The sequence below is a fragment of the Raphanus sativus genome, chromosome 5 (assembly GCF_000801105.2).
Source record: "Raphanus sativus cultivar WK10039 chromosome 5, ASM80110v3, whole genome shotgun sequence".
Taxonomy (NCBI): Eukaryota; Viridiplantae; Streptophyta; class Magnoliopsida; order Brassicales; family Brassicaceae; genus Raphanus; species Raphanus sativus.
In genome coordinates, this window is record NC_079515.1 from 2,149,894 (window position 1) to 2,169,252 (window position 19,359).

At 32.5% G+C, this 19,359-nt stretch overlaps 4 protein-coding genes and 1 non-coding gene across 5 annotated transcripts; 3 read left to right on the plus strand and 2 right to left on the minus strand.

Moving 5' to 3' along the window:
* The first annotated feature begins 7,758 nt into the window (after positions 1 to 7,758).
* LOC108859065 (uncharacterized) lies at positions 7,759 to 8,300 on the plus strand. The gene is made up of 2 exons (XM_018632913.2): positions 7,759 to 7,764; positions 7,810 to 8,300. The coding sequence occupies exons 1-2, from the start codon at positions 7,759 to 7,761 to the stop codon at positions 8,053 to 8,055; spliced, it is 252 nt and encodes an 83-aa protein (XP_018488415.2). The 3' UTR covers positions 8,056 to 8,300.
* A 55-nt stretch (positions 8,301 to 8,355) lies between these two features.
* Positions 8,356 to 10,380, minus strand: LOC108857916 (probable aquaporin NIP7-1). The gene is made up of 5 exons (XM_057010262.1): positions 10,027 to 10,380; positions 9,553 to 9,777; positions 9,170 to 9,367; positions 8,965 to 9,026; positions 8,356 to 8,794 (listed from the first exon to the last, which is right to left on the minus strand). Exons 1-5 carry the CDS (start codon positions 10,162 to 10,164, stop codon positions 8,599 to 8,601), a joined length of 819 nt encoding a protein of 272 aa, XP_056866242.1. The 5' UTR covers positions 10,165 to 10,380; the 3' UTR covers positions 8,356 to 8,598.
* Positions 10,381 to 11,061: 681 nt separating this feature from the next.
* TRNAG-GCC (transfer RNA glycine (anticodon GCC)) lies at positions 11,062 to 11,132 on the minus strand. Its single transcript has one exon. It is a non-coding gene; the product is annotated as a tRNA-Gly (tRNA).
* A 60-nt stretch (positions 11,133 to 11,192) lies between these two features.
* On the plus strand, positions 11,193 to 12,387 carry LOC108859064 (dual specificity protein phosphatase 1B). The gene is made up of 4 exons (XM_056986492.1): positions 11,193 to 11,470; positions 11,555 to 11,675; positions 11,862 to 12,007; positions 12,178 to 12,387. Exons 1-4 carry the CDS (start codon positions 11,245 to 11,247, stop codon positions 12,204 to 12,206), a joined length of 522 nt encoding a protein of 173 aa, XP_056842472.1. The 5' UTR covers positions 11,193 to 11,244; the 3' UTR covers positions 12,207 to 12,387.
* A 2,468-nt stretch (positions 12,388 to 14,855) lies between these two features.
* Positions 14,856 to 16,275, plus strand: LOC108859068 (transcription factor MUTE). Its single transcript, XM_018632915.2, has 3 exons — positions 14,856 to 15,016; positions 15,479 to 15,907; positions 16,018 to 16,275. Exons 1-3 carry the CDS (start codon positions 14,921 to 14,923, stop codon positions 16,105 to 16,107), a joined length of 615 nt encoding a protein of 204 aa, XP_018488417.2. The 5' UTR covers positions 14,856 to 14,920; the 3' UTR covers positions 16,108 to 16,275.
* The last annotated feature ends 3,084 nt before the right edge of the window (positions 16,276 to 19,359 follow it).

Here is a 19,359-nt window from a genome sequence, read left to right on the forward strand (position 1 = left end):
GTGGTTTGAAAATTTTAAACAAAAGTGAAGAGTATAAACTTCAGTATATAAAGGATTTACCAAAAACACATTATTTTAAAAGGGGTTAACCCACAGATTTTGAAAAAATTCAAAAATATGAAAAAAATCTGGTTTTAGTGTATAGTTTTATATATCATTGACATAAGATGATGGTTAAAGAGTTTAGAACATCTTTTGTCTCCGTTTCTCTAGATAATGATGATTTTATAATGCTAATTTCATTGATCTAGGCAGTATATATGAAATTTTATTAAACTAAATTTTTAAAAAATTACATTGATTCCTATATACCATGAAAGAAAGTTTAGAATACATTAATTCAAATTTAGAATGTGGTATGAAATTTTTAAACTTAAGTGAAGAGTATAAACTTCAGTATATAGAGAATTTATTGAAAATTCAATATTTTGAAGGACCCACGAATTTTGAAAAAAAATTCAAAAATATGAAAATCTGGTTTTATTGTATAGTTTCATCTAGCACTGACATAATACGATGCTCAAAGAGTTTAGAAGCTTTGTAATCTTCGTTTCTCTAGATAATGAAGATTTTATAATGATAATTCATTGATCTAGGCAGTATATGAAATTCTACTAAACTAAATATTAAAAAATTAGTATGATTCCTATATACCATGAAATATAGTTTAGAATACATTAATTCAAATGTAGAATATGGTTTGAAATTATTAAAACAAAATTAAAGAGTATAAACTTCAGTATATAGAGGATTTACCGAGAACTCACTATTTTAAAACGGGTTAACCCCACGGATTTTGAAAAAAAAAAATATGAAAATCTGGTTTTTGTGTATAGTTTCTTAGAGCACTGACATAAGATGATGGTCAAAGAGATTTAGAACCTCTGTTGTCTCCGTTTATCTAGATAATGAAGTTTTTATAATGCTAATTCCACTAATCTAGGCAGTTTATGAAATTTTAGTAAACTAAATATTAAAAAATTAGAATGATTCCTACATATCATGAAAGATAGTTTAGAATACATTCATACAAATGTAGAATAAGGTTTGAAAATTTTAAACTAAACTGAAGAGTATAAACATCAGTATATAGAGTATAAACCCACGTATTTTGAAAAAATTGCAAAAATATGAAAATCTGGTTTTAGTGTATAGTTTCATCGAGCACTGGCATAAGATGATGGTCAAAGAGTTTATAACATTTGTAGTCTTCGTTTCTCTAGATAATAAAGATTTTATAATGCTAATTTCATTTATCTAGGTAATATATGAAATTTTACTAAACTAAATATTAAAAATTAGAATGATTCCTATATACTATGAAAGATAGTTTAGAATACATTAATTCAAATGCAGAATGTGGTTTGAAATTTTTAAACAAATGTGAAGAGTATAAACTTCAGTATATAGAGGATTTTCAGAAAACTCATTATTTTAAAAGGGGTTAACCATCGAATTTTGGAAAAAAAAAACAAAAATATGAATATCTAGTTTTAGTGTATAGTTTCATAAAGCACTGACATAAGATTATGGTCAAAGAGTTTAGAACCTCTGTTGTTTCCGTTTCTCTAGATAATGAAGATTTTATAATGCTAATTCCATTGATCTAGGTAGTATATGAATTTTACTAAACTAAATACTAAAAAAAATTACAATGATTTCTATATACCATGAAAGATAGTTTAGAATACATTAATTCAAAATTTAGAATGTGGTTTGAAATTTTTAAAACAAAAGTAAAGAGTATAGACTTCGGTATATAGAGGATTTAACGAAAACTCATTTTTTATTTTGAAAAAAATTCAAAAATATGAAAATCTGGTTTTAGTGTATATTTTCATCGAGCACTGACATAAGATGATGGTCAAAGAGTTTATAACCTTTTTAGTCTTCGTTTCTTTAGATAATGAAGATTTTATAATTGTAATTTCATTGATCTATGCAGTATATAAAATTTTAGTAAACTAAAAATATTAAAAAATTTGAATGATTCCTATATACCATGAAAGATAGTTTAGAATACATTAATTCAATGTAGAATGTGGTTTTGAAATTTTTAAAACAAAAGTGAAGAGTATAAACTTCAGTATACAGAGGATTTACCGAAAATTCATTATTTTAATAATATTATATTTTCAATATTGGTTTGAATTAAATTATATATTATATTAATATAGATAAATAATTAAATTTCAAATTTGCATTGAGAAAGTATTGAGAATTTAATATTTTAATTTCAAAATTTACCTTTAAATTTTGTAAATGATTAAAATTACTATAACTATTAGAAGTCCCATATCAAAAAAAAATTGGCAATTAAAGATTTAAAAAATTTTATAAAAAAAAAGATAAATGATCATAAAACCATATAAGTATGTAATTTCATTTAGTAGATAGCCATACTTAAAATATTATTTATATCTATGTTAATATTATTTAAAATTTAGTTATATATCATATAAATAGATCAAATATTTAGATTTGTGTACCATAATTTTGGTTTATTTTGGTTTAATTGTCTGAATCAATTTTGGTTTATTTATCTGAATCAATTTAATTATATACGTAATAATTACTACCTTCTTAATTATTTAACATTTATTTATTATTTTTATAATATATTTAAACATAAATAGATAATATGTAAAATATTTGAATGTACAATGTTGATTTCGTGCAAAGTGCAGATTATAACCTAATAATAATAATATATTTTGGTTACTGCCTACCTTACTGCCTACGACGGAAGAATACTAATATCAACAGCGCGTCTCATCGGTGATCATGGCCGAAGGTTTAGCAGTACGGGAAGCTCTCTCTCATGCTCTCCACCTTGGCATCTCTAAAATCTGGCTACGTTCAGACTCTCTATCGTTCATCAGAGCGTTAGATTCGGTTATCAAACCACAAAATCTCTATGGAGTTCTTGCGGATATCGAATCACTATCTTTGTCCTTTGATTTTTGCTGTTTTTCATTTGTCTCAAGAGAAAACAATGGGTCTGCTGACTGATTAGCCAAAGCCTATCTCTTCAATGTAATTTCGTCATGGGCCTGAGGCCTTTTCTATAAAAGTCTTAAGTTGTTAAAAAAAAAATAATATATTAGTATTAGTTTGTCGTAAGGTGCCAACTTAATTATTGGCGAAGTTAATAGAATATAATAGAATACACAAATTACTAATTTAGCAATTGAGCATTTTGTATTATATTATGGCCCGTATAAATCCAAAGGCTGGTAACACCTACGTAGGGCCAGGCTTTGACGTTTGATAGCCAACGGTCTAATGCTTTTTGACAAACAATTTGTTTTAAATGCAAACGTGAACAAGGTTATGAAAGAGATTTGTCGCCTTTGACATTTTTCTAATAATTTTAGATGAGCATTTGCAAGGTGAATGAATGCAGCAAATAGGGGTAGTTGTAGAGCAAGGAGAGTAACATACTCAAGACTTAAACCATATTAAACCGGAATGTTTTAACCAAAATTCTATAACTCAGTGATATTCTTTTTAAAATACACCAAAACCCAACACTGAAAAAGTTCCAAAAGATAAAACAACACTGAGATCAAATTAAAAACCATTTATGTGTAATCAAACTACATGAATATAGTTTGGTATGCCCAACCTAAAACTATTAGAAAATTAGTTATACACTAGATTACTACTATTATTAGGGTGTATGATGAGGACAATGTTTATATGAAATAAAAGGTGTAGGGACCAACTTAGAATAATGTAATATAATAATCAAGAGTGTTAAGCATCAATTATTTTTTTTCTTATCTTTTAGTCCTATCCGTATCGCCTATCAGCTCCTTAGCTTTATAATTTTCGTGAATCGTCACCTTTGTTAATGGTGTGGTGGTGTTATTAGCTTATGAAATTGTTTTATTTATACCAATAGCTCCAAAGACATCAGAATATGCTAAACTTTGGATCGGATCGAGATAATAGGACACCCGAAAAGCCAAGCCTCTTCTGGCTTAACCCAACTGAACGGGAATCACATAAAACATATCTACACAAGAAAATTTGTTTATTCGATTTGAGTTTTTGCTATTTCCGAAAATGTAACATAAAGGAAATGAAACATACATTACGAGTTAAGATCACAACCAATTCTGTTAAAATCCTATAAAACTCAATGTAGATTTAGTTTTTAGTTTCTACATATATTGTTCTTAACAGAAAAATCCAAACCAAACATCAATGTATAATTTTGATAATTCATAAGTGGTTGATTCCCCAGATGAGATGGAATCATTCTAATAAATAATATATTTTACGCAAATAAAATATCAATCTGAAGAAGCTAGATTGAAACTTTGAAACTGTCCATGCCATTTGTCTTCAGGTTCTGTAACACATCACATGTATTTTTTCTTAGGGACAATAGATCTGAGAAGCAGAGAGAAGAAAAGGAGAAGGTATTGCGTATTGGTGAAGCTCAATAATGCATTTGGTTTTGATGTTAATAATAATTGATGCAAAAAGCATCGTCCATCTTTTTTCTTAAGCAATGATCTAAGGTTTTCTTCCTACTGGTTTTACTTTTTGTATTGATATTCTCAGGTTCCAAAGTAGTGACAGAGTAGAGGACGGATCTCATTGCTCAGTTCTAACATATATATAAGAGAATAATACTCAATTTTCACTAATATAAGTGGATAAATAACATATGATTCTATGAAAGAGCCTCCGTTTTGATAAGATCATAACCATAAATCATAACCAAAGTAAACCAAGAGTGACGTGGTCTGAGATGTGTCTCCTATATTCTGGGATTGTTTCCCACTTCTTCACGTTCCCTATTTGTTTAGTAGGCAGTTATCAGTTGTACTTTCTATTGTATTTAAGAGACTATTGTCTTATCCCTATATACTAAAGCACAAGTCGGCTTACCAATAAAATCTTGACAAGTGGATATTATTTTAATTTTAAATAAAAAAACTTAAATGAAATTTTTTGCGCAAATAGTTTTTGTTGATTTTTATTTATTTAACTTATATAAAAAAATAAAATCCCGAAAATTTCTGGCACTCCATCCATGATCTCTCGATCCCTAAAACAGTTAATCTTTTTCAAGATTTAACTCACGATCAGAAATTGTCAGTCCATTTGTTCTCTCTGAAATCTCTTCTTCTAGCCAGAAAGAGGTGGCGGCGATGTCGAAATTTGGAGTTCATGCAGGCAGCTATGAGGAATTGATCGGGCTTTCTGAAAGAATTGAGGAACAAGGAACGAGACGGTGGCGAGAAAGGAATCAGGAAAAATTTCATCAAACGACGATGATTTGGAGTTTTCGGACTACAGTGCTGCAGCAAGAGGAGATCAGACGAAGATGCTGGACGTTACAAGTTTATTCATAGACATCTATTTTACTGACATGAAAGTTTGGACTGATCGGGGAGAAATGACGATTTTGGAAAGAACATTCCCAACACCAGATTATCAGGTATGAGATTTATTTTCTGGGGAAGGGAAAAATCATAATGGCTGTATGTGGATTGTCTTTCTTATTCATTCTTATTGGGTTATGATTCAGTTTTTAGAAGTCTCTGTTCGTGTTCTCAAGAATAATCAATAAGGTTTTTCATTGGTGGTCGTGTGGTTCGTTACGTTGTTTATCGGTGGATGTTTTGGAAATGTTTTTAATCCCGGAATGGGTTGAGGGCTTCGACGATGAGTACGGGAGATCATGGTTCTAAAGTTGATAAGCAAGACGATTATATAGACGGAACCGAGCGTATTAAACTTACGGTTTCTACATTTTACATAACTGAGAATGGTATTTTAGTGAGTTTCTCATGTGTTTACTCTTTGGCAAGACACGTAGGGACTGGGGACAACACAATGAGATGTAAAAGAATATTACGAAAAAGTTATTTTTAAGAGACAAAGATCGTGTTACAAAAAAAGAAAGACTAGAGCAGAGGCAGAGAAAAAAAGAGACGAAGATCAGAATTATAATTGATATTTTTATATTCTTTTTAATAATAAATATGATAATAACTAAAAAACATTTCATCACAATTTTATTTTATATTCCTCAGTTTCATTTTTTTCATATGTAATGCTTTATTGGTTTTGAAAAATATACTAATATACGATGTTTATTTTGTGTCTATATTAGACTGTAAACAACAAAATTATAATTTTAAGTTTACCAATAAGCATAATCTTCAAAATAACATTTTATTTTCACATAATGTTTTATTTATTTGTACCCTGAATTATATATCCTTCATATTAATATTTATTTTCACTCAAACTTATGTAAAATTCAAAATGACATTTATATCTATTGTATATTATAACACAATATTAGGTATCCGTGCGAAGCACGGGAGATAACACTAGTGAAAAGAAAATTGAAGTAACTTGTGTTCTTGTTCTCTTAAGTCTTTGAGACCTATCATTTGGTAATTGATAAGATCATAACCATAAATCATAACCAAAGTAAACCAAGAGTGACGTGGTCTGAGATGTGTCTCCTATATTCTGGGATTGTTTCCCACTTCTTCACGTTCCCTATTTGTTTAGTAGGCAGTTATCAGTTGTACTTTCTATTGTATTTAAGAGACTATTGTCTTATGAAAAAGAAAATTGAAGTAACTTGTGTTCTTGTTCTCTTAAGTCTTTGAGACCTATCACGTTTCTTGCAGCGTTTCTGCTTCCTTTGGGGCTGAGATATGTCTCGCGACGATGGGCGATGGGTTGCATGATTTTATGTTTAACAATTATTTTGTCATAGGTAAGATTGGACTCTGTTTTCTTAGTACTCTCTCTCTCATTTTCCAAAATTTAACACTTCAACAATATGAGCGATCGGATTATTTATACAATTTATTTCTCTATAAATATTTTCACCTATAAAATTAATGTTCTCAACCACGTACTACGTACAGTTCTCAGATTATTTAGATAACTTTACTCAAGTTAGCCTCGTACCGTATCAAAATAGTTGCTTCTTATTATTGAATAATTACTCGAAATCGCCATCGAGTTTTGTATATATATTGTTGAAAATAAGTTATAGCTAGGCACACATGGTTTAAAGTTATAATATCAGACTCAGACACATCATATTAATGAGATTTTACTTTTGTTCTCTTAAGTCTTTGAGACCTATCACGTTTCTTGCAGCGTTTCTGCTTCCTTTGGGGCTGAGATATGTCTCGCGACGATGGGCGATGGGTTGCATGATTTTATGTTTAACAATTATTTTGTCATAGGTAAGATTGGACTCTGTTTTCTTAGTACTCTCTCTCTCATTTTCCAAAATTTAACACTTCAACAATATGAGCGATCGGATTATTTATACAATTTATTTCTCTATAAATATTTTCACCTATAAAATTAATGTTCTCAACCACGTACTACGTACAGTTCTCAGATTATTTAGAGAACTTTACTCAAGTTAGCCTCGTACCGTATCAAAATAGTTGCTTCTTATTATTGAATAATTACTCGAAATCGCCATCGAGTTTTGTATATATATTGTTGAAAATAAGTTATAGCTAGGCACACATGGTTTAAAGTTATAATATCAGACTCAGACACATCATATTAATGAGATTTTACTTTTGTACTTGAATTAGAAATTCTAAAATATAATTGAATACAACCTAGCAACCTAAACATACTATTCATGGACTATTCACTCGCTCAGTCATCAAACCATGACCCATTTAACTAAATATGCAATAACTCACTTAGAAACAAAACAAAATCTATAAACATGCATATATAAAAATGATTGTTAAGAATCAATAGTTTACCGAGTAGTATCTCGATTTATAGCAGGAAGATGGAGATAAGAGGCTTCTTAAAGTTGTGTTCATCTTGGTCACCTACTTTGCTTGTTCCCTTGCCATGGCTACTAATCATGGTTGTGGTCGTGGATCGAGATTTTGCAAAGAAGCAATGAGAACGAATGTGACAGAAGAAGCTTCAAGAGATGAGTTTGGGAACTACAAGGAGAAGAAGGTGAATTTTTCGTTGGGTCGTAAGTTAGCTTCTGGTCCAAGTCGTAGAGGCTGCGGCCACTAAGTTTTTAGTTGGGATAATAAATATTTATGTTATTGTCTAATTTATGTTTCGTGGCGTCGTTTAAATATAGTATGGGTGTTCTGGGTATTCTAGTGTGTTCTTATAAACTAATGAAAGGATTGGAGTTGTTATATGAATTTCTTTTCATTTTTAAAAATATGTTAGATTATTGGAAGAATTTACCCCATTTTTATATCACAATTCGTGTATTGCGCGAGAGCAAGATGCTCTATGTTTTCATTTGCCTCTGCATTTCATTCCCATTTTTAATACAAACACCCCTATTAAAATTAAAATATAGATTAAAATAATAAAAATGCTTCATATTAATATAGACATTTCATATATTAATAAGAACTTAAAATGGATTCTTGTAAAATATGAATATCCAAGCAAACATTAGAATTCACTAGTAGTATCAATCGAGGCTCCATATAGGCATAACGGGCTACATTAAGAGGTAGAGTAATAAGGTTTATTTGGGGAGTAATTAAGGTTATAACTTAATTAGATATCATACTAGGATTTGAGCTGAATGGTCGGTCAGCGTAAAAGCGAAGAGACTGGAGGGGAATGTGGAGAAGGCCTGCTTTGGAGGCTAATAGTTCTGTATGTCAAAACACCGATAATGGCTCCGATCACCGGAGCAGTCATGTAAACCCATATATACTCAAAATCCCATGCCACCACCGCCGGTCCTAGTGATCGAGCTGGGTTCATCGATCCTCCCGAAATCGGTCTGGCCATACCGTATTCCAAGAAAACGTTTAGGATTTACATTTGAATTTATACTAAAACATTCCATGTTTTTCATAAAATATTCTAAATATTAGACGTAAAATGTAACGTCGTATGCTAAGGCAAACAAAAACGACAGAACACATATTGGTGACTGAATTAAGTTGGTACCCGGTAATAAGCACTCCAAGGGATATGACTGCTCCAATCACCAACCCCGTCAAATTACTCAACTGTACATTAAATAACATTAACATACACTTCTTTAATCGGAGAATGTAGATTTGAAAGCATACAAGTGTGTACTTTTCTTCAGACTGTGAGGATCACTAAGCTATATATATCATTGAACTCATCAGTCTCTTTGGTCACTTACATTTTGATGAGGACCACAATGCAACGCGGAGGCTAGAAAGACGACGATGCTCGTAGCAACGAGTTCAACGAAAAACGCAGAAACGCAGCTTAACGCAGGTTTTGTTATCATTAGGTCAGGGTTTACTCCGTAGACTGACACCCCAGCTAACGTTGCCGCCGTTGCCCCCATCGTCTGCGCCGTTATATATAACGGAACCTGACGATAACAACCACGTTCAAGAGCTACTATATACTATTTATTTTGTATTATCACGGTCACGGTGGCTTTTATTTAAAGGTATTGTATCAAAAACTGCGGTTGTTTACTGCGTTTGCGTTTGCGTTTGCATGTAAAGTAGCTGGTCAAACGCCTAATGTAATTAAGAGGATATATGGAGGTACCTGAGACCATGGGAATCCGCCAAAGAGGGCGAAAGCAATGGTGATGGAAGGGTTGAGATGGGCGCCGGAGATGTGACCGATGGAGTAAACTACGACAACCACCGATAGACCAGCCGTCGCGGCGTACTCTAGCAATCCGACATGACCGCCGGACAACTGAGTACTGCTTATGACCCCACACACGCTGAACATTAGAATGAATGTCCCCACCAATTCCGCTACTACCTACGCATTATTGTTGCGGATAAATTAGCAGTATATATCAAAACATTTGTTTTATTTGTAAAATGATCTATTTAGTTTTATGCTTTAGCAAAAGTATGTGATATACTTACATTTCTTTTAGTTTTATGTTTTAGGACATCTTAGTGATATCATATATCAATGTGTATAAATAATGTAAATGAACATATAGAAATTGTATCCAAATCTGTGCATTTTCTTAACTATTAGCTTTTGAAATTTTTTTCTTACAATGCGTAGGGGATTGAGATCTAATTCATAAGGGATACATCGAAAACCCCTTTGTGTCGACGGATCGCCATCTCTCAACGAAGCTAGAGTTGAGCCAGCTTCTTGGTCAAAGACTCTTGACCGTACCTCAACACTCATTGTCTTCTCCCTCAAGATGGTGAACAAGGAATCGATTGAGGACAGTCACCAAGTGGCTGGATTGGCTTTATGAATGATCTGATGGAACAAAAAGAGAGACAGAGAGAAAAATGCAAAGAAGATGGAAAAAGTGTAATCTAACAAAAAAAAGGATGAGTTCTTCTTTGTTTTTGGATGAGGAGTTTGAAAGGAGAGGAAGGTGCTCAACACTTTTCTTGTGTTCCTCATTTTTACATAATCTTTACCAATATTTATTCGTTTTAGTTTGGTGTTTTGTAAGTCATGCATTTTTCTTATCAAGTTATCTTCCTACGGAAATATTGACTCTTAATTTTTTTTCTTCAAAAACATAGGTTTGTTCACTTCTACTTCTTCCGTGCCAATATTTCTTTCTTCGGTTTGGTGTTTTGTAAGTGAACCAATAAACAAATTCTTGATTAAGAATATGAAGATCAAACAAAAATGATCCAAATAAAATTGTTGGACATGTGAGTCCCAAAATATTTGATTTCGAGATCTTACACAAGTCAATACATAGGCCAGGCTCGCTTGGTTCCACAACAAACCTTTCTTCTAGAAAAATAATAAGGGTTTATATAGACAAACATGGGAAATCAATCTAATATATATGAGATTCGTATAAACTGTGTACAATGGTCTTATAGTTCTAGTTCATCACTGTCAACCATTTTACTTTGTCAGAATTCTGATATGTTTATATGTTTTGAGATTGGATTCAATATTCATAATCTAATGTTAATCCATCTATTAACCATTTTGAGCTAGTAGTGTAACACATAGGCGGCCTTCTCGAATTTATCTGGGTCTAATAAATAAAAAAGTCCATTGGTTTGCGGAAAAAATGAAAAAGTTCACGGCCCAAAACCAAGCAAAAACTGCACCAGCCGGGAATCGAACCCGGGTCTGTACCGTGGCAGGGTACTATTCTACCACTAGACCACTGGTGCTCGTTGCTTAGTTTAGCATTACTAGATTTGTTTCTCTTTGTTCACCTTTTTGTTCAACCCTATATTCTCTGGGTGTTGGTGGAAAGTAAGACATCCAAGTGGAGTCGAGAGGATGGAGAAAGTGGTAGATCTCTTCGGAGTGGGAGAAGCCAATACACAGAAGCTACTGGAAGGAGGCAACGATCTCAGCCAAATCCAACAGGGACTGTTCATAGGCTCAGTAGCTGAAGCAAACAACAAGGATTTGCTCAAAGCCTCCAACGTCACTCATGTCTTAACCATAGCTGTTGCCTTGTCCCCTCCGTACCCTGACGACTTTGTCTATAAAGTCATCGAAGGTTGGTGCCTCCTTCTTCATGTTCCCTCTCTTGTTGAACTGTTTAAAGTTGTAACCTTTTTTTGTTTTCTTTGAGGGGGTTAAGTCGTGGACAGATCAGAGACAGATTTGACTGTGTATTTCGATGAGTGTTATGGATTCATCGACCAAGCTATTCAATCTGGAGGTGGTGTTTTGGTTCATTGCTTCATGGGGATCTCAAGGAGGTGACTTTCTTTCTTTCTTTGTTAGTCTCTGTTTTTGGCATAAAGGCTGTGTCTTTTGTGTGATATGGCAATGAACATGTTACATGTTATGTGGACAATTTATAGTTTTTCTCTTAGCCTATTAGTTGTTGTCATCTCTCTGTTATGTGTACTAACAGCAATTTGAAATTTTTATTTTGCTTGAAGTGTGACTATAGTTGTGGCTTATTTGATGAGAAAGCATGGTATGGGTTTCTCTAAAGCTATGGAGCTCGTTAAGAGTAGACGTCCCCAAGCATTGCCTAACTTTGGTTTCGTTTCTCAGCTTCAGCAATTTGAAAATTCCATCAAAGGTATGTATATATATATCACTGTTTCTTAGTGTGTGTATATAGAGAATACTCGTCTCTTTTAAAATCTTCCTTACTGATTCTTAGACTCTGTGATGGGGTACAGTTTTCCCTTGTAATCTAACTAGTATTGATACAATCTATTCTGTTCTGTTTGTTTTGGTTTCATGCAGTACATGATGCGGATTCTTTCTTCAACTGATAAGAAGATAGTGTCATGAACTCCCAAGAGATTATGAAGAAGTCTCATGACCCCCATGATGACCAAATAAAAATCTCATTGTTTCGTGATTTGAATGATTTTTCTTGTGAACTATTATTGATGGTGAGCTATTTGCCATGTCCATTTGCCGAGTGAAATAAATAAAAACGCAGATACTACACTCCTCTCTGTTACTACAATGAAATGTACTTGATCAATATCAAACCAGAATGAATTAGTTTTGGTCTGGTCTTCGACCCTTGTATAGTTGCATTGCACTTCAAATCATTGGATTGTCTCTAGACTCATTACATTGTAAAGGTCGTCATAAGATAGTTTACATATAAGTATAACGTTTATGAAAAAACAATGTGTGCTTTCCAAAGAAACAAAAATGAAAAGAAAAATCAGAATTTTATGAGATAAGATTCTTAAGTTAGTTTTTGTTTGATAAGTAGAATACAATACAATCAAATTCTCTGTTTGTTTGTATGAGCTACTTGTGCATACTTGCTTATTATGCAAACACGTATCTTGGAAAAACGATTTTTTCTCTCTGTACCTTCTTATTGCTAGCATTGTCGATGAGTATTATACAATGTTTTGAAAACCGGACCGGTCATTGATTCGGTGCTGTTACTGGATGATTGGTCGGACCGGTCTAACCGGTTCAACCGGGTTTTAAGTTTTTTCAATTTAATATATATTTTAAATATATGTATATATATGTAACAATGTTACAAAAATGAAAATACACTAAGAAATATGTAAGTAATTGGAACCACTATTGTTTATATATAAATATAACCAACTAAAGTAATAAATTATAAACGATGCATACCAATATTCTAATACTAAATGGGAATCAACGTTTACGAGTAATAAATATATAGTAGCCAACATGGAATGAAATAACGTGAATGACATTCAAAATATAGTATGTATGGGTAGTGAAAAGGAAATACTGTAAAAAAAACTAAAAAGAGAAAGAAACGATTTTGGTTTGAAACGTAAGACTAAAAATCTGGAATCAAATAAAATGTTACCATTTATACATCTAAATTTATGAAATTATGTTCAGTATTTGGTTGAACCGGGTTTTTGTATTGACCCGAGTTGTCGATTTTGCCGGTTTTTGACCGGTTTTGGCGGTTTACGTTAAATCTGAGTTTTAGTTCAACCCGGATTCGGCTTATTTACCGATTCACGGTTGGACCGGTCCGACCGGCCGGTCCGGTCCGGTTCTGAGAACACGACTATTATATAACGTGATAAACCATGGGCAAATTGAATAGCAATGCTGGAGTTGAATTACTACTCCTAAATATTAATATTTTAATTAAATGGGGGCATGCACCTTTGCATGCCGTATACATAATGTAGCATACAAACATATGTCAAAGACTATTTTTTTAAGCTTCTACATTGTTTTTTTTAACTGAATTTCTACATTGTTGGGACTTAATTAGGGTAGAACTTGTTTTTATTTTCTCCTTACATCTTTGCACTTTGTTATTTAATAATAGCATGTTGCATAAAGGAAAAAGCTATCGCGATATAACAACATTTTTGGTTAGGTTAATGTTCACTAACAACATTTTTGGCTATGTTGAAACCTTGTAAAATAAAGTTTCGAACATGTATTTTTCACGAGTTAATAAACGAAGCCGAAAATTTCAGAATAAATAAAACCTTGAACAACAAATAAGAATACCAGTTTTCGGGAGGAATCTTAATGAGCCGTCGAGGTAGCTGAGACTCATGAAAAACCTTGAACAACTTAAATTTGCTACAAAGGTTATATCATTTTTTTCTTTTCTTGTAGAGTCTATTTCATTTTATTGTTTGGTAGAGTATATTTCACGCAACTGATTTATAAAAACATTAGCATGGCTTTCCAATTGGAAACACAACGGAGAACGATGCGATCGTGTATATATTATACATATAGTCTAATTATTTTGTCGTTTGTTCTAATCTTATAAAATCCATTGGATAGATGAATCTAGATTAAGTACTCAAGAATATGTAAATATAAGCCAAAGATTTGGACAATCATGATAAATCACTTACGTATAAAAAATTACGTCATACGCTACTGCTTCTAAATTGTCTGAACTTGGGAGAATTTACTAATTTAACTAGTATTTTTCCACCAGTACTATTTACAAAAAAGATTTGTATACGTCCGACTCTGATTTCGTTGTAACCTTTGTGTACATAAAAACGTTTTAAACTTCTTTGTTTTGGTAAGGAAACGCGGTAACTAAGAATTAAAAAGAGGCACAAGGGTAGAAACTAAAAGTAAAAGAAGGTGGTGCAAAGGCATGCACTACTCTAAATGAAAATACGATGTATATATAAAATCATAAAAGACTTCACGCAGTGAATGTAAATGTAAATGTATCCAACTTCACAAACGTGACGTATCTTAGCGTATGCATACCTTTCTCTACTTTGTACTTATACATATTGATTGTAATAAGAAAGAGAGAAGAAGTTAGTAAAGAGACAAAAGAATGTCACGAGACAGCGACATAGTGCATTTATGAACCCTCGGAAAAGAAACTCTAAACCCTAACTCTCTCTCCTTGTTGCGGCTGTATAAATACCACATTGTTTTAAAGAATGTGTCGAAAAGTGGAAGGCGATCATCTTCTTCTTTATAGATAAGAACCGTAGAACAGATATAATTTGAATATTAATCAAAGATCATGTCTCATATCGCTGTTGAGAGGAATCGAAGAAGACAAATGAACGAGCATCTTAAATCCCTTCGTTCTTTGACACCTTGTTTCTACATCAAAAGAGTAAGTTTGTTGTTATAGATCCTTCCCTCCATACTGAATTATATCCAGATTGGGTTTTTTTTTCTTTTAATTAAAGATCGGTGATTTTAGTGTTGACGTAATTTCAGATGGTCTAATTTGAGATACTTGAAAATTTTGATTTTTAGGATAATTGAACTTTCTCGAATAATTTATTTTTCAAGACCCCAAAAGTGATTTGTATGCAAATCAAAAGTTTAATTGGATTTGTAATGGATCATGCATGGTCATTCTTATAACGGATATTCGGAACTTACAAACTTTGGTGAAATATATATGTTTTTTTTAGAAATATATATGTTGTACCTGCCATACTATATATACTCTATCGGTTTCTTCTCTAGTTTATATGTGGTATGATTGACTATGTCTTATAGTTTGTACGAATGCACAAATCTACTCATATTTATGATCTTGTTTTCAATGATTGATTGGTATGATCAGGGAGATCAAGCTTCAATAATCGGAGGAGTGATAGAGTTCATCAAAGAGATGCAGCAATTGGTGCAAGTTCTCGAGTCCAAGAAACGTCGAAAGACACTAAGCCCGCCTTCTTTTCCTTGTGATCACAAAACACTCGAGCCATCCTTGTTAGCTGCCGCCCCCAACGCAACCACCAGAATGCCATTTAGTCAAATCGAGAATGTAATGACCACGAGCACTTTCAAGGAAGTGGGAGCATGTTCCAACTCCCATCATGCAAACGTTGAAGCCAAAATCTCAGGCTCTAACGTTGTACTCAGAGTTGTCTCTTGGAGAATTGACGGCCAGCTGGTGAGGATCATATCAGTCTTGGAGAAACTCTCTTTCCAGGTTCTTCATCTCAACATTAGCAGCATGGAGGAGTCTGTCTTATACTTCTTCGTTGTCAAGGTACACATATTTACATCTACATGAATATATATGGATCACATAACATTAATTTCAATGTGTTGCTTTCTTATACAAATTTAGGCTTAAGATAATTAAATTTGCACACGCAGATAGGACTGGAGTGTCACTTAAGCTTGGAGGAACTAACCCTTGAAGTTCAGAAAAGTTTTGTGCCTGAAGCCATCGTATCTACCAACTAAACCAATGTGCTTACGTGCATCGTTACATGAGCATACTTAACACTTTGCTAGAAATAAGCTCCTATAATACCCTTATCACTTTTTATGTTGTATTTTTTTGCGCTAAAATTTGGTGCACACTTTTTTATGTTGTTGTGTCCGAACTCAAATCGAATTTGTATTTTTCCATAATAAATCATCACAAATTATGTTCTAACTAGTTCATTAGTTCCACATCATATATTGGATTCTAATCTTTAATTAGAATATTTTTTTTCTTCGAGTAATTTAATTTTCTTGTTTTTTGAAACGATACGGTAGTATAGAAGACTTGTACATTATGCATGCTCAAAATTTCTTACGAGTATGCCGAGCCTTATGTTTTCGAATTTTGTAGGTCGAACAAAAAGATAACAAACTTATGCAAATTATGAATCGTATGAATTTTGAAAACCAATAATACAAACATAATGTGGGAAGAACTATATGTATTAAACAATATGTCTTCTGCATTTACGGCTGAGCTTGTGCGATGCACGTATCCTTATTGCAAGCCTCGGCCGAGAATTTCCGTGAACTTTATGTCTTGTTGGAGTGTCAAGCTCTCTCGTAATCAGGCTACTAGTTTTGGATGATGATTCTAATGAGTTTCGACGACATTCCCCGGGATAGTCAAGCTTTCCCTTGATCTCTTTTCATTTTTATTCCTCGTTTAGCCAACTCTTTGTCAGACGATGCACTTCATATCCCTCCTTCTTACTCTGTTCCAAGTACTTGAGCTATAATATGCATTTCTTGACCCAAACAATGGAATCGTGGGTACGAAGATAAACATACATCCACAATAATAGTATGATGACATGTTAAATATTATAATAAACTAAATATAGAGATCTCTTTCTTCGTGTAAATGCACGTGAACCCCTTTAATATCTAAATAAATTCCGGAGTATACAAACGATGTTAACATTACTACATTGTGTGTTATATGCTAAATAGATTAGTACTGTAATTAATCTATGGAAATATATTGTATATGATGTTTATCTCTTTCTCATTCAACAGAAATCAATTATATTTTTGTATCCACATCAAACATCCTTATCTAGGATTTTGCTTTTTAAAATGACCAGAGAGTATTGATTTAAAAGAAGAGTCAGTGATGAAATAATCGTTGTTGAATTATAAAACAAAAAGGAAAAAAGCAAATGAGAGGGCATAATTAAGGTTTTTTTAATAATAGTATTACTTAGCTAGTATTACTAATATAATACATATGTAATAATTGACGCATAAACATGGTAGATATACATGCGTCAACTTATTATTGGACGCATTACTGAGTCAATCATACACATTACAAAGACATGTCTTTTGGATCATATAATATTAGGTTTAGTACAATAGTAAGATACATAATAATTGACGCATGAACATAAACATGTATTATTTTAATGCAAAAAGAGCATAATGTATGTACAAACGATCATTATCCCAAAATGTGGCACAGTTCGAGTTGTTAAACATATGTTATTTATATGCTTTACATCAATCAGTATTGACCCAACAAAAAATCTCAGTTCCTCTCATTATTAAACTCATGTTCTAAACTCTCTTTTTATGTATGTTTACCTGTTGTGCTCGTGACCGCGGTCGTCCTTCTGTTGATTTTCTCTCTCTCAGATCTCGTTTAATAATGAGTATAAATTTGAGTGGATATAAACGAAAATGATATTAGCACCCACTCCTCCCTTAACTTTTTGGCCATTACTAATTAGCTTGTACATTGAATTTCTTTTCGACCACTACTAATTAGCTTGTATATAAAAAACGTGTACGAGCTTTTATAGGTGTAGATTCTTCTTGAATATACCCACATTCTTCTTGGATTTTAGTGTCGGTGTCCAACTGCAATCTGCATAATCAAGTGAACAGTTAACAGGGTATTTTAAGTTTACGCAGGAAAGCCTTTGATAAATTTAGTGAAGTGAAAATTGTTAGGTTGTTGAATTTTCGACTACGTTAATCAGGATTATATATTTAGATAACTAACATGCATGTGACTATGTGAGAAGGTGTGTGGTCCAATTATTGATTTGACACCAGGGTTAATATTAGACTATTAGTAGACCATCAATTCCTTTGTGTGGAATGTGGATAGTTAAAGTGGTATTTGCTTGCTTCTGATGCTACCTTCACTTGAGCCATTCAATCTTATTTTTCATCAACTTTGATGTTAATCAAGTTTCTAAAAACCAAGGATATATTCATATATATGTATGCATATATCAGTTTGGGAATAAATCGAGGATATTGACAAACACAGTGAATGTCAAGCAAAAGTAGGCAAGAGGAGAGATAAGAAGATTTCAAATTAGGACCAGTAACTTACTTTTGTAAAGCATCTTTCTACATAACTTTTTATATTCCTTAAATAGTGATTGATATTCACAAACGCATCTTTTCTTTTTAAATTTGTCAACGTGGTGAATTTATACAATAGCGGAATGGAATTTGTATATTACGCTGTGTAATGATTGAAAGATGGTAAACAAAAGAATCATACTCCCTCTGTTCCTAATTAGTTGATGTTTTAGGAAGGAAATTTTGTTTCAATTTAGTTGATGTTTTGAGACTTTTAAGGTAAAAACTAATAAAATATTCTACTGATTAATTTTTAAATTAATTAATTGTTCTTTCCAATATTTAGATACAGTTCACGAAGTCATGTATGTAAAATTTGGCTCCAAGTTAAAAAGATATCGTGCGACTCTTTGTGTTCAGTCTAGGAGTAGCTTTACTTTTTTTTCTTTAATCAAGTGTTTAGAATAAAATAATATTTTCCTTAATCTGTGTGTTTTGTCTTAAAACATCAACTAATTAGGAACAGAGGGAGTATTTGGTAAACAAAAGAATCATATTTAGACTCTAGTTGAGCCTGGTTCTGATAATTAGTGTGTTAATTGGACGGATGAGTAAACAATTCAGTCACAATGCTGAGCTGACAACACATTAATGATATTATTGGCTAAATAATTTCAGTGAGATGTTGATAAAAAAGGAGGAGGGCCTAGCTATCTCTTTGGAAAAAGGTAAATAATTAAAAAGGTAAATTCGAAACTATTGGTCCCAAAAGAGGAAAAGGAGAAAACGATGGGTAGTTTTTGTCAAATACCTGTACAGAGTTTTGACTGGAAACGGAGTAACTGAAGGATAGAGTTAGAGGTGTAACCAAACAACAGATGAACAAATGTCGAATCTCGAGCTGCTCGC

Bases quoted from the DNA above. Each gene is read 5' to 3' on its own strand.
- LOC108857916 (XM_057010262.1), bottom strand. From the start codon at position 10,164: ATGAGTGTTGAGGTACGGTCAAGAGTCTTTGACCAAGAAGCTGGCTCA. The intron at 9,368-9,552 runs GTACCTCCATAT...TGTTATCGTCAG, and splicing joins GCGGATTCCCATGGTCTCAG to GTTCCGTTATATATAACGGC. The intron at 9,027-9,169 runs GTAAGTGACCAA...TTTAATGTACAG, and splicing joins ATTGTGGTCCTCATCAAAAT to TTGAGTAATTTGACGGGGTT.
- LOC108859064 (XM_056986492.1), top strand. From the start codon at position 11,245: ATGGAGAAAGTGGTAGATCTCTTCGGAGTGGGAGAAGCCAATACACAG. The intron at 11,676-11,861 runs GTGACTTTCTTT...TTTTGCTTGAAG, and splicing joins TTCATGGGGATCTCAAGGAG to TGTGACTATAGTTGTGGCTT. The intron at 12,008-12,177 runs GTATGTATATAT...GGTTTCATGCAG, and splicing joins ATTTGAAAATTCCATCAAAG to TACATGATGCGGATTCTTTC.
- LOC108859068 (XM_018632915.2), top strand. From the start codon at position 14,921: ATGTCTCATATCGCTGTTGAGAGGAATCGAAGAAGACAAATGAACGAG. The intron at 15,017-15,478 runs GTAAGTTTGTTG...TGGTATGATCAG, and splicing joins CTTGTTTCTACATCAAAAGA to GGAGATCAAGCTTCAATAAT. The intron at 15,908-16,017 runs GTACACATATTT...TTGCACACGCAG, and splicing joins TATACTTCTTCGTTGTCAAG to ATAGGACTGGAGTGTCACTT.